This window comes from Scardinius erythrophthalmus (assembly GCF_964197995.2).
Source record: "Scardinius erythrophthalmus genome assembly, chromosome: 7".
Taxonomy (NCBI): domain Eukaryota; kingdom Metazoa; phylum Chordata; class Actinopteri; order Cypriniformes; family Leuciscidae; genus Scardinius; species Scardinius erythrophthalmus.
In genome coordinates, this window is record NC_138227.1 from 9,876,513 (window position 1) to 9,903,220 (window position 26,708).

Below are 26,708 nucleotides of genomic sequence, written 5' to 3' on the forward strand. Positions count from 1 at the left end.
CATGCAATTCGGAGAAAAAAAATTAATTGTGAGGAAAAAGTTGCAATTACCTTTTTTATTTTTTATTTAATGGTGGAAACAAGCTTCCATAGAAATGCCACACAATTTGTGGAGGTGTTTTTTTAATGCTAAATTTGGGAACAGCAAAAGTATTGAATCACTTAAAATCTTTTACACTGTGCTGAACGTGTGAGACAAATGTGACAAGAACAAACCGCCATTTGTCAGTGTGAAACGATGCCCTCAATTTGAGGGAGTTTATTAAAACTTTGTGTCTTTATGTGAAAACTGTCTCAATAAACATTTCTCTGCAACCTAAAAGCTGTCCATAGGCTCTGTATAAGGACAGAAATAAAATTACTCTTTCATTGACAACATCTCTGTAGTATTTTCCGGAATATAAATCGAATATTTGTCTGAAACACGCTGCGATTTATATTATGAAATTAACTTAAAGCAAGCAAAGCAAATCTTAAGATGGGTGAAGAAGGGCAGAAGTCCTGTCCTTTCCCCGTTTGGATCTAGCTTTGTACAGCTTCGCAGAGGATGAAATTGAAAACACGGCAAGTCAAACCCTCACAGCCTCGCTTTCATACCTGTCATGGCGCTGCTCTAAATAAGGTCTACATCAACGTGCTTCGTGCGATACACCACTAGACGGCGCTGTTGTACGATAAATATTTTGTTTGTGCGCGTTCGCAGCCGTTTGAGTTTCCAGTTCGACGTTGATACTTTTTATTAATGTGTTTTAATTCTAGTACAGCAAACATTTGACAGCCATGTGAAAGAGTAAAAATGAGACGACTCATTTCTTAAAACCATTTTATTGACCCTGACCCATGTACAGAAAGTGCAGCAGCGACCACAAAAAAGTCGGTAAGATATACAAATACAATAACCCATCCATCCGCACTTTATAATGAGTGAACAGTCATTTACAAAACCATTCGCACACAAAACACACAGCCAATGTTACAGAGAGTAGTAGTAGTAGTAGACAACATTTAAAGGGCGCACGCATGGATTTATAAAAATGCACGAGACTTACGACAAAAAAAAACTTTTTCACCGTCAGTTATTAGAGCTAAAATTCATGGGTGTTTATGAAAGGATGGTCATTTCACATCAAATGAGATGAACAGCGCAGAGAAAGTCTTGTTCTGTGACTTCACTGTCTCGTACTTTCTGTTATTATTGTCCTCCAGCGATAGAGACAGGGAGCGTAAAGGGATCAGACGGGATGCAGGACTTTTATTAGTTTGTCATCTCACACCAAAACAGTTTCACTATAAGGATCAGAGCCGAGTCTTTTCGTGTGTTTGCTTGTAAACTCGCTTGTATTGCAGGCCACTGCAATGCTACAGGTAAAGTGTGTTTTCAGCAGTGCAATGATGCTTTCCCCCATTGAATCCTGGTTTGATGATGTATGAAAGATGTGGTAGCTTCCTCTTCATCACTGTCTGATTCGGTACTAGATACACCACATTCGTCTTCCTCATCTTCTTCCTCCTCGGTTACTTCTTCTGCTGACTGAAGCTCCTGAATGCTCTAGGATTTACCAATTATCAGGTTATTCTCGTTCATAGTTATTCAAATGAAATATTTTGCATTGTTTTACAAAAATGAGAAAAGAACAAAGGATATGAAAGGAATAGTTTAAATTGTGTCTTCATTTGCTCGTGTCTTTTTGGAAACCATGTGACTTTCTTTCTTCCGTGGAACACAAAAGGAGATATTTACAGCTACTGTAAATGTCCAAGCTGCTCTTTTCCAAACAATGAACTTGAATGGTCGAGCTGGACTTTTAGTAAATGACAAATCAATGTCAGTCTGTTCCACACATAAAGTTGTCATCCAACTTAAAAAGACTCGGGCTGCATCCGAAATAGCATGACAACTCCAGTCCCCATCCACTTTTTAATTGTAAGAGAAAAGTAATACGAACATGCTTCGAAATGTGGTTATCGAACACTTAAACATGAGTCTTTCTCAGTTGTAAGTTTGTTTGAATTAAAATACTGATTTGGTTGATTTTCTAACCATTACAACAATTCTACTTTGTCACTATGTTTCCTTCATTTTTTTTTTTTTTTTTTTTACAGGATTTTGTGTTGATGACGAATGAGCCAAGGAAATTCATTGCAGTTGTGAACATTCAGGAAGAAAGTAAGTCAGATGGGTTTGGAACAACATGAATGTGAAAATGAACACAAAAATTAATTTAGACTTGTTCCTCATCTTTAAAAAGCACAAATCAAGGTAACGATGAGGCACTTACACATTTTTTTACTGTTAGTTATTATTTTAGGGTTTATAGACTTCTGTTGTCAAGGCAATGTTGTAAAATTGGATATAACATTACACATAAAAGGTTAGAAAGCAACTTTTATAAATCATGTCAACACACGCTTAACGTCATATGGCTATTGAAACTCTGAGTGTTTTAATGTTTAAAATTGGCCATATTCACTTCCTTTGAAATTGCCTCACTGTAACCCAGATTTTGTTTTGCTATGATGGATGGTGAGGGTAACCATAATTTTTCCATTTTGTGTTGGTCTTGAAATTACACTGTGGGACAAACAATCATCGTCCTGGATCACAATACATTTCTAAACCATTTACTACCTTTAAAACCAAACCGGTTTGTTACAATCCAGGACCAACAGAGATACCGAATGAGAAAAATGTCCAACTTCATGGTAAAATCGTGGTCATCATTTTAGATACTTTCGATGATCTTGCACATAACTTTAATGCTTTAGTTCCTCAGAAAGTACAGTGTTCAGAGCAGTTGTTCAGCTGTGTTACTTTGCTGTACACCCCTGTCAGCTTTAAAAACAAGTTTTCGTTTTTCATGGAGACTCGTGCATGCTGTGACAGTTTGACAGGCGTCAACATTTTGGCAGCTTCTTTACATTATTATGTCTTATGTTGGTTGTAGACGGTTTGTCTTACCTCCAGTGGGTTGACAGTAATGGAGAGAGAGGAGCTGTCAAAGTCTGCTTGTTTCTCTGGCAGTGTGTGTGTGTGTATGTTGTCTTTGTTTAGTGGTTGGTTGAGGCGGTAAACACCCAGCAGCACCACCAGCAGGGCGGCGATACACACCACAACGACTGCTGTAGCAACGGCAGGCACAACTGGAAAGACATTAAGCACATTAGAGACCATAGACTTTAGAGTAGATGTCGTCATTAATTTAACGCCCAGTGAGGGATGAAAGTAAAATCTGTTTTATATGATTAGCCATGCTTTGCAGAGTTGTTAATCAGGTTCTTCTATCAATTCTACTTAATGACTTTGGTTCCTTGGACCCTGTTTACACCTGGTATTAAGATGCGTTTTGGTCGATCACAAGTAGATGAGGGAGACACATTCCCGTTTACACCTGGTGTTTTTATCCGTCTCTTTTGTCCACTTTTAACCACTTCTGTCCTGATGTCTATGGGCGGGGAAATGTATGGGCTTTTTCAGATCTTATGATGAAATGGACGAAATGAGCTCGCGCAATTTACATATGAACGCGACTGGAGGCAACAAGATCACGCCAAACGTTGTGAGTGTGTTATAGAAATCAGGATGTTGAGAGAACATTGTGTTTGGTATGTTTTTCATCTACAGACCACACTTGGGTCTTCAGTCGACAAAGTTTAAATCCCGTCTGGCTAGCGCACGTCCCATAATCTTTAAGCATTAGGTCAGTAGGTGGAGAGTAGACAATCCTGAACACATTCGACCACATGAGCATTTACACTATGAAAGCAATCCGGTCTACTGTTTTTTTAACTACCTCTGGAAGTGGTAGACAGTTTTAGACCCCGTTTACACCTGTATTTAGTGCCGTCCACTTGTGATCTGATCGACCAAAAACCCATCTTAAAGGGATATTTCACCGCTGGAAAGATGAATGTGTATTTAAATTGGGTCATTTATGTAGTAGAAATGTGAAATTATTTTAGAAGTTGGTGCCTTCTAGACTAAGAAAAGCCAGAAAATGTATTTTTTGGCTCATGTGGATGAAAGACAACAACTCCCAGAATGCACTTGCTTCGCTGCCCTACGAGGCCACTCCCAAGCCACGCCTATCGGTTACAGAGGGCAGTATCGGAAGAAATTATACAACTAGGCTACTAGCTGACTCGAAACTGAAAAGACGCCGTTTTATCGTGAGATCCCCCTATGGGCGGGTTGAAGACAAAGCTCAGATGACGCTAAATGACGATTTTTGCGTCATTTGAGTTTTTTTTCCAGACACACAATACAGAAATCTCTCGTCTCAGGGGGACATGAGGGAGGGAGGCACGGTCATTCGAAAATACTACCGGGTTTCTACTGATACAAAGCTTAATGCTAATCGGTGAAGTATCCCTTTAACACCAGGTGTAAACATAGTGCTGGGCGGTTTACCGGTTCATACCGAATACCGGTGTTTATTTTTGTTACGATATGAATTTTTAATATACCGCAAAACCGGTGTATGTCGCTTTAATCGGAACGCGGCGCTGCGCGACACAGTCTCACCCCTCATTTACAACACACGTCTGCGGCGCATTACAGCTGCGACAAGGTTTTATTCCGTCCTCCACGTGGTGCGTCAAAATAGACCAGGCGCCTATATTTAGCGAAGCGGCGCGGAGAGCCGCTTCTGGGAAGCTTCGATCTGAAACACAAGCATTGACTAGAATGGGCACGAGACGTGTGGGGGTGAGAGTCTTTTTTTCTTGCGGCGCGCGTGTTTTTATACTGTATTAACGTATCTGAAGTGAACTGACGGTCTTTAGAAAAGTTTCTTTGTTATTACGATTGAATCTTTCTTTATCTTTCCTGATAAAGCAGTGTTTATGAGCGTTGCTGCTTTGTGTACAGCTGTTACCGGGGAAACCACTGTTTCTGCCGCTCCTAAAGCGCGTCCTGCTGGCACCTCTTTGTAAACAGCCTTGCAAACCTGTATTATTAATATTAGTGTGGATTTTTTCTATAATATTCACTCATGACAATAAAATAGGGCATTATAAGTAAATCTACTGCACTATTTCCTCTCTCACTCAGTAGAAAATGTGGTAAACACCCATCATGCTTGAGAAAAAAAAAACAAAAAAAACCCGGTAAAAACCGTGAAACCGGTATAATTTAGAAAAAAACCGTGATGTTGATTTTTGGTCAAACCGCCCAGCACTATGTAAACAGGGCCTTTATGATTCCATTAAGTCTTTTCATTCTAATATTTACCTTATTATATCAATATGAACCCAATTAAAGACACTCACCAAAACTGTAGTAGTTGTTAGATTCAATGACTGTAGGATGAATAATTTGCATGTATTTGGGTGGGGCCATATCATGATTGACATGTTCCACAGCTTCCTCACTGTGAAGGATGTTGACCTCGGAGAAAGAGTGATAGAGAGCAACTTTAGCTCATAGTTTAGAGCTGTGGTTTAGTGCGGATGCAAAAACATTCTGTTTAATTCTCACCTGTAATGTATAGTGATCACTGGTGTAACGTCCATTGAGCTCAGAACAGGTGAGACTGAAGGTGCGGACTGAATCGACAGCCTGGCGGCTCTGATAACGCACCTGTCGAATCACCTCTGTGTAGTGAGAAAGAGAGTCTACACCTAAAACAGATGTAGATGAAGGTAAATGTAAGGATTTTGTATTGAGAAAGACAAGAGTATGTTGTAGAATTTGTGTCTTTACCATATATGGACATGCCGGTGCTAGAGTTGGCGTATTCCAGGTGTTTGCCCAACAAGGCGCTGTGTTGCAGTTCAAGACTCTCTAGCCCTGCCTTTAACTCATCCCCCAATACCATGATGTCACAATAGTCCAGATTATGTGTGATTTCCTTCAATACAACTGACCTGTGATCTGCACACATACAAAGATGAAACAAGAGGGTTAGGTCTATGAATAATAATGAAAAGAAATCGATCTTTCTCTGCCTTAATTCCCATAGTTTTCAAAAATCAGATATATAGTGGATCAGCCATCTGGAATACATATATGATGCATTTTTATTTTTGGTTGAACTATTGTAGTCTCTTTTTAAAATGAACCTATCCTAAATTGTGAAGCATTTAATATCTCACTTAGGCTTCTGTATGCAAATTACCTCTATTATGATTGGCTAACCATCATCTACCAGTGTAGTTCAGTGCTGAATACTGAATAGGTGTTGATATGTAAATGTTGCAAGTCATATGTTAACATGTGCATTGTATTTTGAACCTTGTACACCGTTCAAAAGTTTGGGGTCAGTTCGTTTCTTATGTCACCAAGGCTGAATTTATTTGATCAAAAATACAGTAAAACAGCAATATTGTGAAATATTATGATAATTTAAAGGTGCATTGCGCAAATTCTTTGAGTTTTTGCAGAACTATGCCCCCTTCTGGCAACACGCGAAACTGCAACCAGAGTTGTGCACGCGGTTACGTGGACTCTTTGAATCCATCTTCTACTTTTGCTAAAGTCGCTTGAGTTGTCTTCGCTGATGCGAATAATGGCGGCGAATACACAAACCTGCCAGACATAGCTAGGTGAGCGTGAACACGCATGACGTCACGCCCAGTCGATTCCGTCCCTAATCCCTCTTATTTATTTTACTGTACAGGATTGTAGAGGCAATCGCAGAGATCATAGAAGGGCTCATTCAGCCCATCAGGCAATTGTTTAAGCATGTATGGGTTAGAAAAACGGGTATTTTTAACATGAAAAGTTGCTTAAAGGGACAATATGTCCCTTTAAGCTATTAAAGGGACATTTTTAGGTATTTTATTATCTAAAATCAATATTTTTATTCAGAAATATGCCCTCAATGGTGTACAAATACCTATGCCAATGATCTGACTAATCCTCGTAAACGAAGAATTTATTATCTTTATATACATGGGACGGGTAGGCCCACGGAGGCTTCCATGTAGTTCCGCCATCTTGAAAAACTATAATAGCAGAGAGGGACAAAAAGTACTAGGCCAACGCGTTTCCACAACACGTTTCGTTCAGAGTCAGCGTCACGTGACTGAAGCCAGCAGAAGCGGAGAGGCAGAGCAGTGAGAGGCGCTTGTCACTGCCCGGCATGTTTAAAAAGATGCACTGTATGGTTATTTATACACCGTTCATTCATACATACATATGAGTCACAGGATAAGGAGTCCTCGTCGTCGAAAAAGTCCCAAATAGACCGTAAAAGGAAACGTGACCGGAGATTACAAAAACAAGGGTTAATGTCAGGATAGCTAATGCAGGAGAAAGCTTTCAAAAGAGATGCTGAAGTTTCCTGCTTTCTTCTCGTCAGGTAAGTCAATGTTACGGTCTTAAATACAAGCTTCTTTTTCAGTGCTTTGTTGTGAACTTTATTATATAGACAGTAGAACATTTATAGTTATATATATTTATCTATTCTATTCATAGTAAGTTAAACAGGCTCTTTGATGATTAGCAACTAACGTTATTGAGTAAAGTAACGTTAGAGAAGGCACGGATGATGATGATAACAATTAATCGACGATCGATAATCGATCGTTAAGAATTTCGTCGATCACGTTTATTTGTTATCGATTAATCTAATGCAGGTTGCGTTGCGTAGTGTGAGTCTTGAAGCAATGGAATTGATTTTAGCGCGGAGGTACCTGCATCCCGGCAACGTCTGTCCCCTCAGAGCGGGTGTTTTCAGCGGCTGACTGGCTGTCACCAGGTTGCGGTCGCATCTGATCCCAGATCATGTCAACATGCTTATCTTTCTCAACAGAAATCAGTGGACTGGTGCAGAAGTTCTATGGGAACTTCTTCATGCGTTTTCTCAGATCGGATAGCTATCTGATTTATCAAAACGATTCCATTTACACCCGGTCATAAAAATGTGTTTTTGCAAAACGGATATAAATCCGATCTTGAATTCCCGCGCTACATATTTAAATTGTTGCACGTCCGAAAGCAACTGATATGACCTGCATTTTATTGATCATCAGCGAAAATTTCTAAATCAAAGACTGCAACAATATTGCGGCAACAGCCCTGGTAAGATCATTTCGGTTCTTTACTTTTAATGAAGATGATTGTGTTTTGATGAATGACTTTCACTTTGATTTGCGATAGTTTGCACGTTGGCTTGAATAGATGCTCATCTGTGGTGATGCGTGTTCCAGTAACGCCGTCATATCTGGCTATAACATGACATATAGCCTAGGCCTATAAAACGCTCTCACATGTTTATTTCTTAGCATTTTTGGGATAAGTCAAATTTACATATGTAGTTTCAACAACCAGATGCATTTACTCTTGTCCAGTTTCGTCTGGAATGCGTCTCAGATCTCCTCCTGAAGTGGTTTGAGCGATCGGGTTTAAATCCTCCTCGAATGCGTTTCGGAGGGCATTTACATTTGGTCTTTTCACGATCGGATAGTTATCCGATCACAGAAAACGGATGAAGTGGCCATGGGTCTCTGTTTAAGAACGCCGGCTCGCTGTTCCGCTGTTTTAGAGCACCGCAGGGCATCTTCAAGTCTAACGTTACCGAACGTGCAGTTTCACTGCCACAAGTTGATCTTCTTGTAATAAAGATCTCATCGAGGACAAACAAACTGTATTTTTGTATTTTCATTGCATTTTTAATTTATAAAAAGTTGAAGAAATAATGAATTTCAATATAAAAATATTAATGATTAATCGATAGTCGATCGTTAATTCTCCCGACGATCGACTAAGAAAATTTAATCGAATGCCCATCCCTAATAACAATGCACGTACTTCAAAAATATAAGGAATAAAGGCGGCATTAGCATTACTGCTAACTACCATAGTTAATGTTTTTCACAGTCAGTAATTTATACTGTAACATTCTTTTTTTCGTTGATTCAAGTTTCAGTTTGTTTTAAATAACAAACCTGTTCACCGAAGAAAAACTCGAAGTGCTATTATAAGACATCCTGTCATAGCTTTTTGGTACATAACGGCAACCGTAGATGCAACGCGCATTTGAAAAAGTGAGGCGCTGGAGAGCATTATTCGTTTGAATGCAAAATACAATTTCACCACTAGATGGGAGAAATTCCTACTTACAGTCCCTTTAATGCACCTTTAAAATAACTGTTTTCTATTTTAAAGAGCAACTTGCAGGTTGGACACCTCTATATAGCATATGACGCGTTGCTAGCGTATTCCAGAGCCTAGCACATTTTCATAAAAATGTCTACATTCAATTAGATTTCATTAGTAATTTCTACATATGTGTTTTTAAAAAACCTCTTCAGACAATATCAAGTATTAATTCAGTTATTCGAATGCGCATGCGTCGCGTCTGAGCGCGTTGTTGTCTTTGGAGCTCCATCGATTGATTTATAATTCTTGATTTCTCTTTAAACTCACTTACAACGAACATTTTCTACTTTTCCTCACCTCATAGTTATAACGCGGATTGTTGAGCAGACGCGTCTCAAGCCTTGTGATCCAACGCTGGATACTCTTATAGGTTACGTCCGTGGATCACGGCTGAACGCGTCTTCTCCGCACTCATTTAAGTTACAAACAAACATTTTTTCGCCTATCGTGCGTCTACTCTACACCCGTACCACTGAAAAGACGGATTATATCCAAGACTTAAGCCATAAATTAGTATTAATATTGATAGCACCACTGGTAGCGTCGTTGCTAACTTAACTTACTGTCCATCTGTTAAAATGGCGAATATATCAAATGTAAGTAGTCTACCTTTTGGTGCAGGTGAGGACACATTTGAGCTGCACGCGGTGCAGTCTGAGCTGGAAGCTGTTGAGAAACAGATCCACGACCTTTTAGTAAGAAAAGCCGAGCTGATAGACCGGCGTTTGGCTCTCGAAACATCACGTGCCGAGGCACACAAATCAGAGATTAATGTTACTAACCCGCTGACTCCGACCTCGTCTACTCCGTGCGTTCCTCAACATCGGTCCCGAACGTCGAGGTCGCGATCAGCCATGGTCTCGTTCACTCCGGCTCCAACATGCCATCACGAAGCCTGGATTTTTCCGCAGCGGAAGTCGCGAGTCAGGTCTAGACCAAGAAAACTCTCTCCGACCCTCCCGGTTTTCGAGATATCCACACAAAACCGCTTCTCCCCTCTTCGCGAAACAGAACGCGATGCTGTGATCATCGGCGATTCCATCGTTCGACACGTACACGTTACGTTAAATAAAAGTAAGGTGCATAGTCACTGCTTTCCTGGTGCTCGTGTTTCTGAAATCGCTGCTCACGTTCCCGAGATTCTGAACGAGCGCGTCGGAACCGTTGTCCTGCACGCGGGAGGGGCCGACATCAGACTGCGCCAAACGGAGGTTTTGAAGAAAGACTTCAGGAATCTGATCGATACGGTACGCAGCACATCGCCTGATATAACGATTATTGTGTCAGGACCGCTTCCCACGTATCGACTAGGTCATGAAAAGTTTAGTAGATTATTTGCGCTTAATGAATGGTTAATGTCATGGTGCAATGAGCAGAAACTTCTCTTTGTAAATAATTGGAATCTGTTTTGGGAGCGTCCTAGGCTTTACCGTGCTGATGGCTTACACCCAAGCAGATTCGGATCGGATCTTCTGTCAGATAACATCTCCAAAATGTTAAATACCTTTTGACTAGTAAACAAAAGTCCAAATCATAGTCTCTGCTGCACCAATTTAACTGATATAAATAGTGTAGAACATTGCATAGAAACTGTGTCTATTCCTCGTTTAGTGCGATCAAATCATAAATCTACTGCAGGATCTAGAAAAAATCTAATTGTTATTAAACCAGAAAATGTTGCTATTGGTAATCAAAAACAATTTTTAAAGCTAGGTCTTCTAAACATTAGATCACTCACACCTAAGGCAGTTATTGTAAATGAAATAGTCACAGATAATAGCTTCGATGTACTTTGCCTTACTGAAACCTGGCTTAAACCAAATGATTATTTTGGTTTAAATGAGTCTACTCCAGCAGGATACTCCTATAAGCACGAGCCCCGTCTGAATGGTCGTGGCGGCGGTGTTGCAACAATCTATAGAGATTTTCTCAATGTTACTCAGAAAACGGGTTATAAGTTTATTTCATTTGAAGTACTTGTACTAAATGTTACGCTCTTAGATGTTCGAAAAACATCCCTATTATCTCTAGCCTTGGCTACCGTATATAGACCGCCTGGGCCTTACGCTGATTTCCTAAAAGAGTTTGCAGATTTTCTCTCAGACCTATTAGTTAACTTCGATAAAGCATTAATTGTTGGAGACTTTAATATCCATGTAGATAATCAAAATGATGCGTTAGGGGCTGCGTTTACAGATTTATTAAACTCCTTTGGGGTCAAGCAAAACATTACCGGACCGACTCATCGATTTAATCATACACTCGATTTAATTATATCACATGGAACCGATCCAACCGATATAGATATCATTCCACAAAGTGACGATGTCACTGACCATTACATGGTAACTTGCATATTACGTACTCCTGTAATATATCATGCTGCGCCGCGTTATCGATTAGGCAGAACAATCCTTCCATCCACCATAGATAATTTTTCAAACAGCTTATCGGATCTGTCTCAGCTGCTCAGTGAACCCAAACAAACAGATGAACTTGAGGAATTAACTAGCACTATGAGCACCATTCTCTCTGGATCATTGGATATTGTTGCGCCCATTAGATTAAAAAAGGTCAGAGAGAAAAGTAAAGCACCATGGTACAACAGTACTACGCGTGTTCTAAAGAGAGAAACCCGTAATTTAGAGCGTAAATGGAAACAAACCAACTTAGAGGTCTTTAGAATCGCATGGAAAGACAGTATGTCACGTTATAAAAAGGCCCTAAAAGCGGCCAGGGCTGAGCATCTACGCAAACTAATAGAAAACAACCATAACAATCCTAAGTTCTTATTTAACACCGTGGCGAGACTAACAAATAAACAGATGTCTCCTGAACAAAGTATTCCATTACAGTTTAGTAGTAATGATTTCATGAAGTTCTTCACTGAGAAAATAGAAAACATCAGAACCACAATTGTAAACGTTCAATCCTCAATCGCGCCTTATAATTCAGCCTCAATTATCACGCCGCAAGAACAATTACAGTGCTTTTCAACTATAGAACAAAAAGAGTTAAATAAATTTATCATTTCCTCTAAAACAACAACATGTTTATTAGATCCCATACCAACTAAACTATTGAAAGAAGTGTTACCTGTAGTGGAAGAGCCTCTCCTCAATATTATTAACTCGTCTTTATCTTTAGGTTATGTTCCAAAAACATTTAAACTGGCAGTTATAAAACCTCTCATTAAGAAACCACAATTAGATCCGAATAATCTAGTAAATTATAGACCCATTTCAAATCTACCTTTTATGTCTAAAATACTAGAAAAAGTTGTGTCCGCTCAACTAGGCTCTTTCTTACAAGAAAATGACACCTATGAAAAGTTTCAGTCTGGATTCAGGCCGCATCATAGCACTGAAACTGCGCTCGTTAAAATCACAAATGATTTACTTTTAGCTTCTGACCAAGGCTGTATCTCAATATTAGTTTTACTTGATCTTAGTGCTGCGTTCGATACTATAGATCATACAATACTCTTAGATCGACTACAAAATTATACTGGTGTTCAAGGACAAGCATTAAGCTGGTTTAGATCGTATTTATCTGACCGCTACCATTTTGTTTATTTAAATGGAGAAAAATCTATCATAACTCCAGTAAACTATGGAGTGCCGCAGGGATCTGTGTTAGGCCCTCTATTATTCTCAATATATATGCTACCACTTGGAAATATTATAAGGAAACATGGAATTAGTTTCCATTGTTATGCTGATGACACTCAAATCTATATTTCATCACAGCCAGATGAAAATTGACAGAGTGTGTTAAAGATATAAAAGATTGGATGACGCATAATTTTCTTTTATTAAATCCAGACAAGATAGAGGTACTACTTATCGGTTCAAAAAACCACCCACAAAACCTCTCACAATACAACTTTAACATAGTAGGATGTCCTGTTACTTCATCCTCTACAGTAAAAGACCTGGGTGTTATATTAGACTGCAACCTGTCTTTTGAAAATCATATTTCATATGTTACAAGAACAGCCTTTTTCCACCTTAGAAACATTGCTAAGCTACGTAATATGCTATCAGTTTCTGACGCAGAAAAGTTAGTTCATGCATTCATGACCTCGAGACTAGATTACTGTAATGCGTTATTAGCCGGTTGTCCTGCATCCTTAATAAACAAGCTACAGTTAGTCCAAAATGCCGCCGCTAGAGTTCTAACTAGATCAAGAAAATATGATCATATAACACCGATTTTATCATCCCTACATTGGTTACCTATAAAGTCCCGTATTAATTACAAGGTATTGCTACTGACTTATAAAGCCCTAAACGGCTTAGCTCCAGTCTATTTAACCGATCTTCTATCGCCCTATAATCCATCGCGCTCTTTAAGGTCACTAAATTCGAGGCTTTTGGTCATACCTAGGATATCTAGGTCCACCAAAGGAGGGAGAGCATTTTCACATTTAGCACCAAAACTCTGGAATAGTCTTCCGGATACTGTTCGTTGCTCAGACTCGCTCTCCCAGTTTAAAACTAGATTAAAGACGCATCTCTTCAGCCAGGCATTCATATAATACTTTTAATCCTACAGTTAAATCCGACCTCTAGTTCATAAACGCCAGAGGAGAACTGGCCCCCGACTGAGCCCGGGTTCTCCCAAGGTTTTTTTTTTTCTCCATTAGGTCACCTGATGGAGTTTTTCGGTTCCTTGCCACTGTTGCCTTTGGCTTGCTCAGTTGGGGATATTTGGGGATATTTAATTAAATTAATCAATCAACGATACTATTGATCAGCATTACCGAACGTGGACGTTCCACTGGAAGCAAACATTGATGTATTGTTCTAGTTTATTGCTGTGAAGCTGCTTTGATGCAGCCTGTGTTGTGAAAAGCGCTATATAAATAAACTTGACTTGACTTGACTTGACTTATAAATTCAACCTGCACATTGCTCTTTAATGTTTTAATTAAACATAATTTATTCCTGTGATGTTGAATTTTCAGCATAATTACTCCAGTCTTCAGTGTCACGTGACCCTTCAGAATATGCTGAATTGATGCTCTAAAAATCAATATTGAAATCAGTTGTCCTGCTTCATATTTTTGTGGAAACTGATACATTTTTCAGGATTAATTTTTCATTCATTTTTCAGCATAAATCTTTTGCCACAATTGTGCATTCTTGCTGAATAAAAGTATTAATTTCATTAAAAATAATCTTACTGACACCACATTTTTGAACAGTAGTGTATGTATAGTGCTCAAAACTTTATTAGGAAAGAGCGAGGAAAATTTAGTTATAAACACATAAGCCCTAAGGATAATGAAGGAAGCGGTGTTTCAGATTTAGAAAAGCATCCTCATGAAAGACTCATGTCTTGTGTTCAGAGTGTGGAGGGAGCAGTGAGCATCTGTCTTTTATGATTTATTAACATGTTTTTTTGCATTTACTGCTGTTCTGTTGTTTGCCACCAGAACAGCATGACACCTGTGCCGTATGTCAGTGAATAACGTACTCTGCGCTGCATTTGGGGCATTGTTTGTGGGTTGTTTTTTTTTTGTTGCAGAAATAGTTCACCCAAAAAGGAAAAATCTGTCATCATTTGCTCACCCTCTTGTCACTGACTTTCTTTCTTTTGAGCAAGACATAAGGTAAGATTTAGGAGAATGCTTGGCTGCTGCTCTTTGTCATATCCGGTCAAGCTCCTAAAATGATGACAATGCACCACACATTCGTGAGCTATATTTTAAGTCTTCTTTCACGCTATTTGCTGAAAATGTTGCCCTATCAAATCTCATTCTGGTACATGAAATATGGTAGGTTTTAATAAGCAGAACAGTATGTAAATATGTGACCCTGGATCACAAAACCAGTCACGTCGCACAGGTATATTTGTGGCAATAGCCAACATTGTATGGGTCAAAATTATCGATTTTTCTTTTATGCCAAAAATCATTAGGATATTAAGTAAAGATCATGTTCCATGAAGATATTTAGTAAATTTCCTACCGTAAATATATAAAACATTTATTTTTATGAGTGAATGCAGCACAATCGCGAACATAAATGGACAACTTTAAAGGCAATTTTCTCAATGTTTCGATTTTTCTGCACCCTCAGATTCCAGATTCTCAAATAGTTATATCTCCTCCAAATATTGTCCTATTCTAACAAACCATACATCAATGGAAAGCTTATTTATTCAGCTTCCAGATGATGTATAAATCTTAATTTCAAAAATGTACCTATGAGACTGGTTTTGTGGTCCAGGGTCACATATGAGGTTTGTAACAACATGAGGGTAAGTAAATGATGACAGAATTTTCATTATATACTGTTAAGATGAGAAAGGTGATTCTAGAAACAATTTTCTCTGTACCTGTTTTTGTAGGTTTTTCACTTTTTGTAACTGTGCTGATGATATGCAAATCTCTGAACAGGGATAGGCCTGGGGCAAGGTCGGAGGCGGGGATGGTCATGTGCTCCGCCCCAGTGATTGTGATTCGTGGTTCACTGGGCTGCATTACCATGACAGCTGCCTCAATATCAGGGACAGAAATACACACATCCTCTCCGAAACACCTGCAGAGATCACAAACACATCCTTGCATTTCAGTTTTGTGTGGTGTTTTAGATACACACTATACACACTATTTGTACATTAATGCAATATCCACATTGCCAGTGTCTTTATTAGGAACTGCAACATATTGCATGAGTTCAATTACAAAAGTTACAGTCTGACCCTCATATATCTGATGAGCCAGAACATTCGGACCAGTCACAGGTGATACAAATATATTTGATAATCTCCTAACAAGGTCACATGTTAAGATCTGAGTAGATTAGATGGTGAGCAAACAATCAGTTCTCGTGATCAACATGTTTAATGCAGGAGAAATGAGCAGGAATAAAGATTGTTATGGCAAGGCGATTGGGTCAGAGTATCTATGAAACAAGGATTGTGAATTGCTCCCGGTCAGCAGTGGTGAGGATTTATCAACAGTGTCCGAGAAAGGACAAACAACAAACCAGCGACAGCGTGTTGAACGCCCAAGGCTCATCGATGCACGAGGGCAATGAAGATAATCCTGTCTGGTCTGAGTCAACAGAGGGTCTGCTGTGGCACAAGTCACACACATTTTTAATTATGTTTATGGGATGAGTGTGTCACAACACACTTTACAGCGTGTGGAGCAGCAGACCAATCAAAGTGCCTATGAAATGACCCCTGTCCACCGCCGAAAGAGCCTAAAATGGGCATGAGAGCGTCAGATCTGTAACTTGGAGAAGTGGAAGAAGGTTGCTTGGTCCAATGAGTCCTGTTTTCTTTTACATCACTTGGACAACCGTGTACGTGTGCACCGTTTACCTGGGGAAGTGATGGCATCAGGATCACTGGGACGACGACAAGGCGAGTGTGATGCTCTAGGGTTTTGCTGGGAAAAACCTGGGTCCGGCCATTCATGTGGATGCAAATTTGACAAGTGCCACCTACTAAACATTGACTACGTTTACATGGACAGTAATCTAATTATTGACCTTAATCTGAATAAGACAATATTTTGATGAAGGTGTTTGCATGAGTTGCTTTAAGAATATTCCTTTCATGTTCCCGTTTTACACGTTATAGACCATAGATTGGTTAATAGCACACGTCATTGCGTCACCATGGCACGCATTTTGACGTTCCCTCCATATCAACAGTTTGTCTTCGTTATTGTACCATATACCGTTTTGGGTGTTTCATTTTACGAAAGCTTCAAGTGCAGTTATTTATTTTGTCATGCTATATACGTGCAAATAGAGGAGGGCGGATACAAATTCTGAAGCCATGCTCTCTTATTTGCCTTCAAACGGTTGACCACTGCTGCCATGTGTGTGTGTGTTCTGTCGCAAAATGCGTCGAAAACTCCCACACAACGTTAATAGTGTGATTATGGTGTGTACAAGTCTATAATGCACTTTAATAATGTGATTTGTTGACTTTAGCCAGATTAAGGTCCCTGTCCCTAAATGCCTGTTTACATGGTAGTTTCTTAATCAGAGTATTGTCTTATCTGGCTTAATATCGGAATATTGTTGTCCATGTAAACGCACTGATTTAGGTACACCCCTTCATGACAATGGTGTTCCCTAGTGGAAGTGGACTCTTTCAGCTAGATAATGAACCCTGACCCACTTTACACACTGATCAGGAATGGTTTGAGGAACATGATGAAGAGTTCAAGGTGTTACCCTGTCCTCCAAATTCCCCAAATCTCAATCCAACTGAGCATCTGTGAGATGTGCTGGACCAACTAGTTGGCAGCTCCACCTCGAAACCTACAGGACTTGAAGGATTTGCTGTTGAAGTCTTGGTGCCAGAGACCACAGGACACCTTCAGGGCTCTTGTAGAGTCAGTGCCTCTGCGGGTCGGTGTTGTTTTGGCAGGACCAACAGCATATTAGGCGGGTTGTCATAATGTTTTGGCTGTATATTGCAAAATATCTTTTCATGACATATTTCCTGCAACACCCATTCAGAGGTGAAGACATCTCCACTTCAATATAAATAATAAGACACATTAGACAGTGATTTGCAGAGTGCAAACAAATGACTTGGAGCCTTTCCCAACTCATTACAGAGACTGCAGTGGCTGATAACTTAAAACAAAGAGGGAAAACTACGCCTGGAGTGAATTAATAACACTTCAGCTTTCTTGAATCTTGCAGTAATTGGACTTAATAAGCTTAAAAGCAAAACACAAACGGTGTGTACTAGAATTAATTTACAACTCTAGTGATTTCAGCGCTGAACGACAGGAAGGACGTTCCACCCTCTCTAATTAAAGATGTTGTTTTTAATCCTGACACAAACAAACTCACATTCATCAAGACAGGAAATGAGTGGAGGAAACCATCTGTGACTAAAGGTTTAGATACACTGAGGCTTGGAAAGATTAATCCACATTTCATTGTGAAACAGCGGTTTGCTAAAAGATACAGTAGGTTTATACTATAATGTGATTTTATTTATTCTTTTAGAATATGTGACTAATGGGTGATAACTAAACAAACTAGCTACATTTATGCATGCTATATGACATCTTTAGCCCGATTCTGATGTTAATTATTTCTCAGGGTGATGTGTGTTGAACATTTGCATGGATTTTCCGTGATGAAATTTCATGCATTCAAATGTCTCCCTCAGATCTGTGTAATCTAATGAGCATATTCCATCATGGCATTGAGAAAAGCCAAGTGAGAACTGTTTTTATTGTTCGATATTGAATATTTAATTGGGCATGCTGATTTACTTCTATTTTTTACATTTAGATTGCCTTTGCTTTGTTTGCCTTCATCTATTATTCACCTAAAATTAAGCTTTCTTAGCAATAATAATTGAATGGCGTTTTTTACAGTAAATGTCTTCTTTTGTAAGTCTCAAAATAAATATATATATTTTTTTAATATTGTAAATTATAATGTTGTGTTGTGTTGCATGTAGTGCTGGGCAATTAATCAATTTATTTCATTTTATTTTTTGTACTTTTTGTTGCTTTCAACGATTATGAACACAAGATAGTGTGTTTGATTGTATAAATAAAACCAAAACAAGTTAGATCGAACATTTTGTTTAGCGCTGTGAAAGTGCAATACAACAGACTTGATCTTTATTTTGATCTAATTTATATTCATTATTTTTAATTATGTGTACATATATATATATATATATAATTTTTATTTTTCTTATTCTTCCCTGTTTAATTATATTTAAAGGAAATCCACTGATTAAAAAAAAAATTCTATAAATGAATGATGTCAATAAGTTGGTAAATAATTATAAATTAATTATTTATTTTATTTTTTATAAAATAATATGTGAATTTTTTTAATGTATGTTTTATAATATGGACAAAGCATGGCATTTTTTTCTTTTTAGTTACAATATGAAAATAATTATTAGCTTATGGCCCAGAATTATAGTATCAGTGCATCCCCGATGATTTGGATAGGGAAATAAATTACCAATACATTTTTTGGGTCTTAAATAATGCCATATATACTAGTAAATTGACCAGTGCAAACCTTAGTAAATCACCTTGCATGATTCATTTAAATAATCTCTTCCCATAAATTTTGCGTCTGAAAGGGAAACTCCTACAAATGCATAATTATGCAATAAGTTCAGCTGCAAAAATAACCCTGTCCACACCTTTTCAGCACTAATTTTTCACTGCATGTCTTTAGTAAATCCTGACAGTCGGTTTTTAATGCAAATAAGGATTTGCGCTGGCGCAGACTGTTATTAAATCTGGCCCCTAATGTTTGTAAAAAATTATATAAATGTAAATGCCTCGGGTCACCATGCAAAACAAATACAGTCCGCATAGGTCTATAGTCTCTACTTTCAATCATTACTTTCCCTGCAAGTTGCTTCAATTCTGAGTAATATAATTTGCTGTGCTATGTTTGTCTCACTGGCAAGGTATGTGTTGTTATTTTTTTTTTGCGAAAGCAAGTGTAAATGAATGGTGTAAATTACTTTTACAAACACAACATGTGGTCGTGTCTCATGTCTTAATATAAGTCTGTGATCTGCATGATTGCCTTTATTGTGTGTGTTTTAGGGTTGTGTATGTGCGTGTGTGTTTTCATGCTAATTCCCAGCAGATCTAGCCAAAAAGACTCCGCCCACTGCCTGTCTCGGAGCTCAGAGGGGCGGGTCATAATCCTCCAGGGGCTCATGCATATTCATGCTCTGTTCTGAATAATCACAGGGTGCCGATGGGTGCGCGTGTGCTCCAAAAACAAATCTCTCTGTCATTCTCTTTCCATTTCCCTGTCTGTACATAAAAATGAAACCTCCCTAAGCATAGAATATGAATTAGACAAAAACAGAAAAAGTGAAAAGGTTACAAAAAAGGGTTGGTGTCGCTCGTACTCGGGGTTAAGGATTTGAACTACACAGTGAGCAGGCAGCAATCTAGCGGGAAATGTGCAAATCTAGTTTCAAATACTGTATTAATTTTCCTACAATACAGCTTCTGCTTATTGTGTTTCACAGTATGATGCAGTTTTAATAACTTTTCCAGCCCTGAGCCGAAGCAAATTAAAATTAAGCTCTTGTATGCCTCCCGGATGTGAATCACAACTGTGTAACATTGAAATAAATGGTTTTATCATTCATAATGCCATATTTCAGAGCTAACATTCAAGTATTCTAGTTCAGAGATGACATCTCATGAATATTTATGATCTTACTGCACTGCCGTTGAGATCCGGAGGTGACGCGCTCCCATACTGGGAAACTGCCGAGAGTTGATGTAAGAAACTTTCCTCAGTGCGCCGTTCATCTGCTCCAGATCCTCGCCCTCCATCACCACCAGAGACTGAGCGGGATTCAAGTGGAACTGGGAGAAATAGACACACAAACAGACATTTAAAGTGTGTGCTTGAAGTAGACTTATGCAAAAATCTGGATCAAAGAAATGGCTCTGAATCTAGCGTGAATCTGAATTTAATTGTTCACATTCTGTACTGAATTGGAATTAGAATTAGAATGAATGAATGGACAAATGAACAAACAACGATTACATAATATATATTTATTTTGAATGCGTTTTGACATTTATTTCTAGTTATGTTTTGCTCTAAATCATTTGAATGGCTAAATATGGTTCTTGTGTATGCAGTGTAAAACATGCTCAAACAGTAATGTCTGATTTCAATCAAATGAATTGGTCCTTTTTTTTAATTATTTGATCTGTATCCAAGAAAAGTCTGGAAATTCATTGTTCAAAATATGTGGGAACCTTGTAGGTGGCATTTCAAATATTAGTTCATTTTTTATGTATGTTAACAGGTTTGTCCTTAAAGGTTTTACATTCACGAGACCTTTTACATTCACGAACAGCTGCATTTCAAACAGCTGCAAGTGTAGTTTATCATAATACATTTAATTCTCAATATTCATATTGAGAATTAAATGTATTATGATAAACTACACTTGCAGCTGTTGAATTCACATAAAATTTTTAATTCTAATCTAAAAGTGCCCCATTAAGCTTTTTCAAATATTACCTTTCATGCAGTTTGTAATGCAGTTGTTTGTGAATGTTTGTGAAGGTCTGCAAAGTTTTTAAGATCAAACTGCACAACATTAACGTTTTTTTCTCCTAATAGAAAGATTCGATTCTGAATTGCTAAAACGAGTCGTCAGTAATTCCAGTTTCTCTTCCTGTTACATACATATGTAACAATGTAACAAATTTGCATAATGCCAGCCTATGGTCTTCATTGTCTGCTCGCGAACCACGTTTACTGTTACTTTTAGGGTACTTTTCAGTTTACTTTTAAGAGTTTGGTTCTTGTTGTGGACATGTCGAGAAGACACTTTTTTCAGTGCTGCGAATCCACTTTGATGCACTTCCAAAGGATAACACTCGCACTGGAATTGATACAGTAAAATCAATGCCGTCTTAAGGCCCCGATCACACCAAATGGGTTTTTTGCAGTGAGAGGCGCCTTTCTTCAAATGTTTTGAAAATGGCTGTGCCTTGCGTTTTTACAGTTGAAAAAAAAAGCAACTCCGAGCGGAAAAAGCGTGCGACGTCATCGTGTTTTTTTTCCCCACTGTCCAATTGAATGAATGGAGAGGCGGGCCTTCCGTTTTAGTGATGAAAAACCTACAGTTGCTTTGAACGCCTGAAGAGTGCGATGATGGATGATAAACTTGTGGTGCTCTCGCGGGTTACCAGCAGCTTAACAACTTCACGAGCCATAACTACACAATGTTAACAGAAAGTAAATAAAGTTAATAAAAGTCTGATTTGACGTTTACTTGACTGACAGGACAGCTGTTTCAGTGGTTGCCTAGCAACATAAAAAACGCAGCGCACTGCTCGTTCTGTGTGATCGGGGTAGTGCTGTGCGCCTCGCGTTTTCGAACCTGAAAAACGCGTTTGGTGTGATAACTGTTCGTATCACTGTGTATCAAGTGTTGAGGAAGCAGAATCGTCCAATCACAACAGACTTGGTCATCTGACCAATCAGAGCAGAGTAGGCTCTCGGAAAGGAGGGGTTTCGAGAGACTGAATCTTTTAACGAACCGTTTTCAGACTCTTTGAGAGATGAGATGATGTGAAATTATGATAAAGTGGTTTTTAGACCTCGGATGTATGTAAATCTATTGTAGGAGACCTCTAAAACTAAATTAGGACAGGGGCACTTTAGCAGGGGCACTTTACATTCAAATTCTGCATCCCGTTTGGCACGGCAAGAACTGAGCTGGAATTTAAAAGGCATTAACAGTGTGTCTCTGAATGGAGCACGATCCTGCTTTAAGCTTATAATTTGATCAGATCACCTGAGCGAAGGAACACCTGTCGTCTGTCTCTCACTGTCTCTCTCTCTCTCTCTCTGTAAAACCTGCTTTCATTTGATCCTCGAATTTTCCCTAGAGCTTCTTGAATACAAAAGAACAGAATAGAGGAAAGCAAAGCAGAAAATGGAGAATGTGCGCACAGAAATATCTCTCCTCAAGTCTTGTCTCCTGGCTTTTCTTCGTCTCTTCCTCACTCTCTGCTTTTCCTACAAAATAGTGATTTTCTACTCTTTTCTACGGTTTCATGATAGACTATGGTAACTTGTTTTTTATTTTAATGCAAAGTGTCTTACAGCGCATTCAGGCTATGTAATGTTTCCAGCATGTGCATTCCTTGAAATCAAATCTGTGACCTTGAATTACTAGTAAAAGCAACATTTCGTTATTGGCACTGCACACTGGCTTCAAGCGCAGCTCATTCGTTCAGATTTGTAATGTTGAGTTTATAGTCTGTGTTAGCTTTGAGTGTGTGTGAAACCTTTATCCTCGGTCCTAGGCTTTCCAGTGAAGTGATGTCCAGCCCTTCTTTGCAGGCCTGTAGGCAGGAGATGATCGTCTGGCTTTCAATCTTCCCCGGTCGTATCGTCAGTCCAGACAAACTGCCTCGGAAATACTGTGTAAACTTTGCTTTAGAGACCTCGCCACCTGCAAACATGAATATAGACATGCTAACAGATAATAAAAACCTCCTAAACTTATAATGTTGATCAGTGCTTCTAACACATAATATGTTTTTTTTCATGACCATGCTCTGACAAATATAACTAAATGGGCTGTTTTTGCGACAGTAAATAAATTAATACTCAGCAAGTACGCATTAAATGGATCAAAAGTGACATTGAAGACATTTATAGTATTCTAAAATATTATAAATAAATAAATGCTGTTCTTTTGAACTTTTCATACGTCAAAGAATCCTGATTTTGTTTATTTTTACGGTTTCCACGAAAGTATGAAGAATATTAAAATATGAAATTCAACTGTTTTCAATCATAAGAAATGTTTACTGAGCAGCAAATCATCATATTATACTGATTTCTGATGGATCATGTGACACTGAAGACTGGAGCAATGATGCTGAAAATTCAGCTTTGATCACAGGGATAAATTACATTTTAAAATATATTCAAATAGAAAACAGTTAATTTAAATTGTAATAGTATTTCACAATATTACTGTTTTTACTGTATTTTTGTGAGCATAAGAGACTTCAAAAACATTTTAAAAAATCTTACCGACCCAAATCTTTTGACGAGTAGTGTATGTAAATGAGCTCATGTTTGTCAAGAGAGTGATGGTTTCTGATTGGCCCATTTTTGCTGCCTAGTTTCCATAAATAATCATGATAGAATGGGGAGGGTGTTTGGTATTATAAATAATAGCATAGACTTTATATTTGCATATTATACTGTATTGAACTGTTTTATTAAAAAAAAGAAACAAAACAAAAATAAAAAAATGTTCATGTCCCCTTTTAGTCAACTAGGCTCCTTATATATATCATAAAAATGAACTACGCTGCCGTTACAGGGCGGGATTAAGGCACGTCTGAACTAAATTTAAACATATTATTCCACTTGTAGTATGAAATAAGTCAATAGTCATTAAATATTGACCTGTTATGTCTAAAGCTATCTTTATTTGTTTTAGATCATTAGCCATAATGAAGCCGTTATCTTTGGAGGCACCATCAAAACGTTATTGACTGATTGGGTATCTGCCTTTAGTTTCAGATGAAGCCATAGTTACACAGATCCGCTTTATTCATCACACACATATATAAAATAAATGCTGGCTTCAGTGTAGCTAGAGATCTTCAGAAGCTGCGTTGAAACGAAGCAATCATATGATTAAACCTGTATTCACTGCTGAAGCCAGAGATAATGAGCAATTGCATGCATCTATCTGCTCTGTATGAGATGAGTGTGTGTGCAATGAAGCCTCTCTGAGTGTGTTTGTGATCAGGTGACAGTGAGCCTCGGGCGATGACATACTGATGTGTGGGTGGGTTTACATGGATGTAGTTTAGGGAGAAAATTGTCACAGCAACATTGGTTGAGACAGTTCAGCCTTGCTATGATTCTCAAACAAACAGATCAGAGGTCTGCGCTGTCATTAATAGGCTTGTGAACCGACCCGTTTGGTATTGTCAAGGTTTTAGATGGAAGATGGTTTTGCATGGGTGCTTTTATGCTGGTTATTTTTGGTGATCAAGAGTTGCATATATGCAGCATATAAATGAATGTAGATTTTTTGGGGGGATTAACTGTTCCTTTACTATCTCTTCCTAAATGTTGTGGTAAAAAACAGCATTATATTCGTATTATTTATATACTATTATAGTATTAATATTTTAAATGAGCTATTCTTTTTTTTTTCATTTTAATTGTAGTTTTCATTTTTAGTCTTTTTTATGTGCTTTTGTCATTTTTATTATTTTTTTTTTTATTTTTTTTTATAGATTTAGTTTTTATTTAGTTTTATTCCTATTTAGTTTTAGTCATTTTAGTATTTCAACTTCAAATTATTATTTTTTAGTTGCTTAGTAGTTTAAGTTTTTAAAGTTTAAGATTTTCATCTAATGTGTAAACTTCATTTTAGCATTATTTTGATGAACAAAAACAAATTTTAATAATAGTATAAAAATAAAAATAGTTTTAGTTGGTTAACAATAATATAACATTAACAATAAGCTCCTCAACCAAAAATCTCCATGTTACAGTGTTAAAAATATTGTTTATCATAATGTATCACCGATAATTTGTGAATACAAAGCGCTGTACAAACTGAACCCAAACCGTGACCACAGAAGTGATCCATGAGAAACCGCTATACCCCTCAAGCTCCAAAAACCTTAAAAAGAGCAAAGTCAGTCAGTCTCACATCACTTTCCCTTTGATTATCTTCCACATGCACAAGTGATTTTTTTTTATAATGATCTGTCTCTCTCTTATTTTTCTTTCATTGTTAAACAAAGAAGCTCAAAGACACAGAAATACAGCATGGGCAGGTCAAGGAGTCAACTTTTGTTTTTTTGGAGCTGTTTTTTTTTGTTAGAAGCTGTGTTCTGATTGCTGAAGAGAAAAAAAAAACAGATGGAAATAATGAGATATATAAGTTTTCAAAAGCAAAAGAAAGAATGCCAGTGAAGTAGAGATGGTTGTTTAGTAAATAATTCTTCATTGTGGATTTGCATGCTGTGAGAATTTACATTTCTACTTTCAAGATTATGACCTGATTATTGAACCAAAGTCACATGCACATTGACCACACCCACAAATCATGCTAGCCACGCCCACCCCCCTAACCTTGCCAGCAGGCTCCTACAGTCAGCTGCACGTCAATCTGAGAGGAGTGGATGGGCCAGTCATCAGTCACTAGGTAAGGGTCGTAGGTCACGCCGTCCACATATAGAGTCACCACTGGGAAGTCAACGCTGATGACGTAATAATGCCACTCCTTATCACAGATCTGAGAGAGAGAGGAAGAAAGAGACAGAGAATTTCACCATATTAGCATGAGTTTTGTACATAAGGGCAGTTTAGGAGGATTTTTGCATTCCACATATCTTTTGTTTTCATTTTTTGCTTCAGAGTCGAGAAAATTCAAACAATGACTTTACATTAGTTTAATGTAACTTGTAAGTGCAAATAACGATATATGCTATACACGAAGTGCAAATAATGATGCTTTGTACGCTAAGTGCAAATAACGATATATGTTATCCACGAAGTGCAAATAATGATAACTGCTATACACTAAGTGTGCAAATAATGATATAATGCTATACACTAAGTGTGCAAATAAAGATATATGATAAATAAAGATATATGCAATACACTAAGTGCAAATATATATGCTAAATAAAGATATATGCTATACACTAAGTGCAAATAAAGATATATGCTAAAGATATATGCTATACACTAAGTGCAAATATATATGCTAAATAAAGATATATGCTATACACTAAGTGCAAATAAAGATATATGCAACACACTAAGTGCAAATAAAGATATATGCTAAATAAAGATATATGCAATACACTAAGTGCAAATAAAGATATATGCTAAATAAAGGTATATGCTATACACTAAGTGCAAATAAAGATATATGCAATACACGAAGTGCAAATATATATGCTAAATAAAGATATATGCTAAATAAAGATATATGCAATACACTAAGTGCAAATAAAGATATATGCAATACACAAAGTGCAAATAAAGATATATGCTAAATAAAGATATATGCTATACACTAAGTGCAAA

General features: G+C 37.8%; 1 protein-coding gene across 1 annotated transcript in view; it reads right to left on the minus strand.

Moving 5' to 3' along the window:
* Positions 1 to 814: 814 nt before the first annotated feature.
* The window catches only part of clstn2b (calsyntenin 2b), a 76,623-nt gene continuing 50,729 nt past the window's right edge, over positions 815 to 26,708 (minus strand). The window contains exons 9-17 of the mRNA XM_081369789.1: positions 25,746 to 25,908; positions 22,916 to 23,082; positions 20,316 to 20,464; positions 15,448 to 15,650; positions 5,701 to 5,871; positions 5,476 to 5,618; positions 5,268 to 5,385; positions 2,959 to 3,140; positions 815 to 1,548 (exon numbers count right to left, since the gene is read on the minus strand). Of these exons, the coding sequence (XP_081225915.1) occupies positions 1,378 to 1,548; positions 2,959 to 3,140; positions 5,268 to 5,385; positions 5,476 to 5,618; positions 5,701 to 5,871; positions 15,448 to 15,650; positions 20,316 to 20,464; positions 22,916 to 23,082; positions 25,746 to 25,908 (1,467 nt within the window). The 3' untranslated portion in view covers positions 815 to 1,377. The remainder of the gene's footprint in view (positions 1,549 to 2,958; positions 3,141 to 5,267; positions 5,386 to 5,475; positions 5,619 to 5,700; positions 5,872 to 15,447; positions 15,651 to 20,315; positions 20,465 to 22,915; positions 23,083 to 25,745; positions 25,909 to 26,708) is intronic.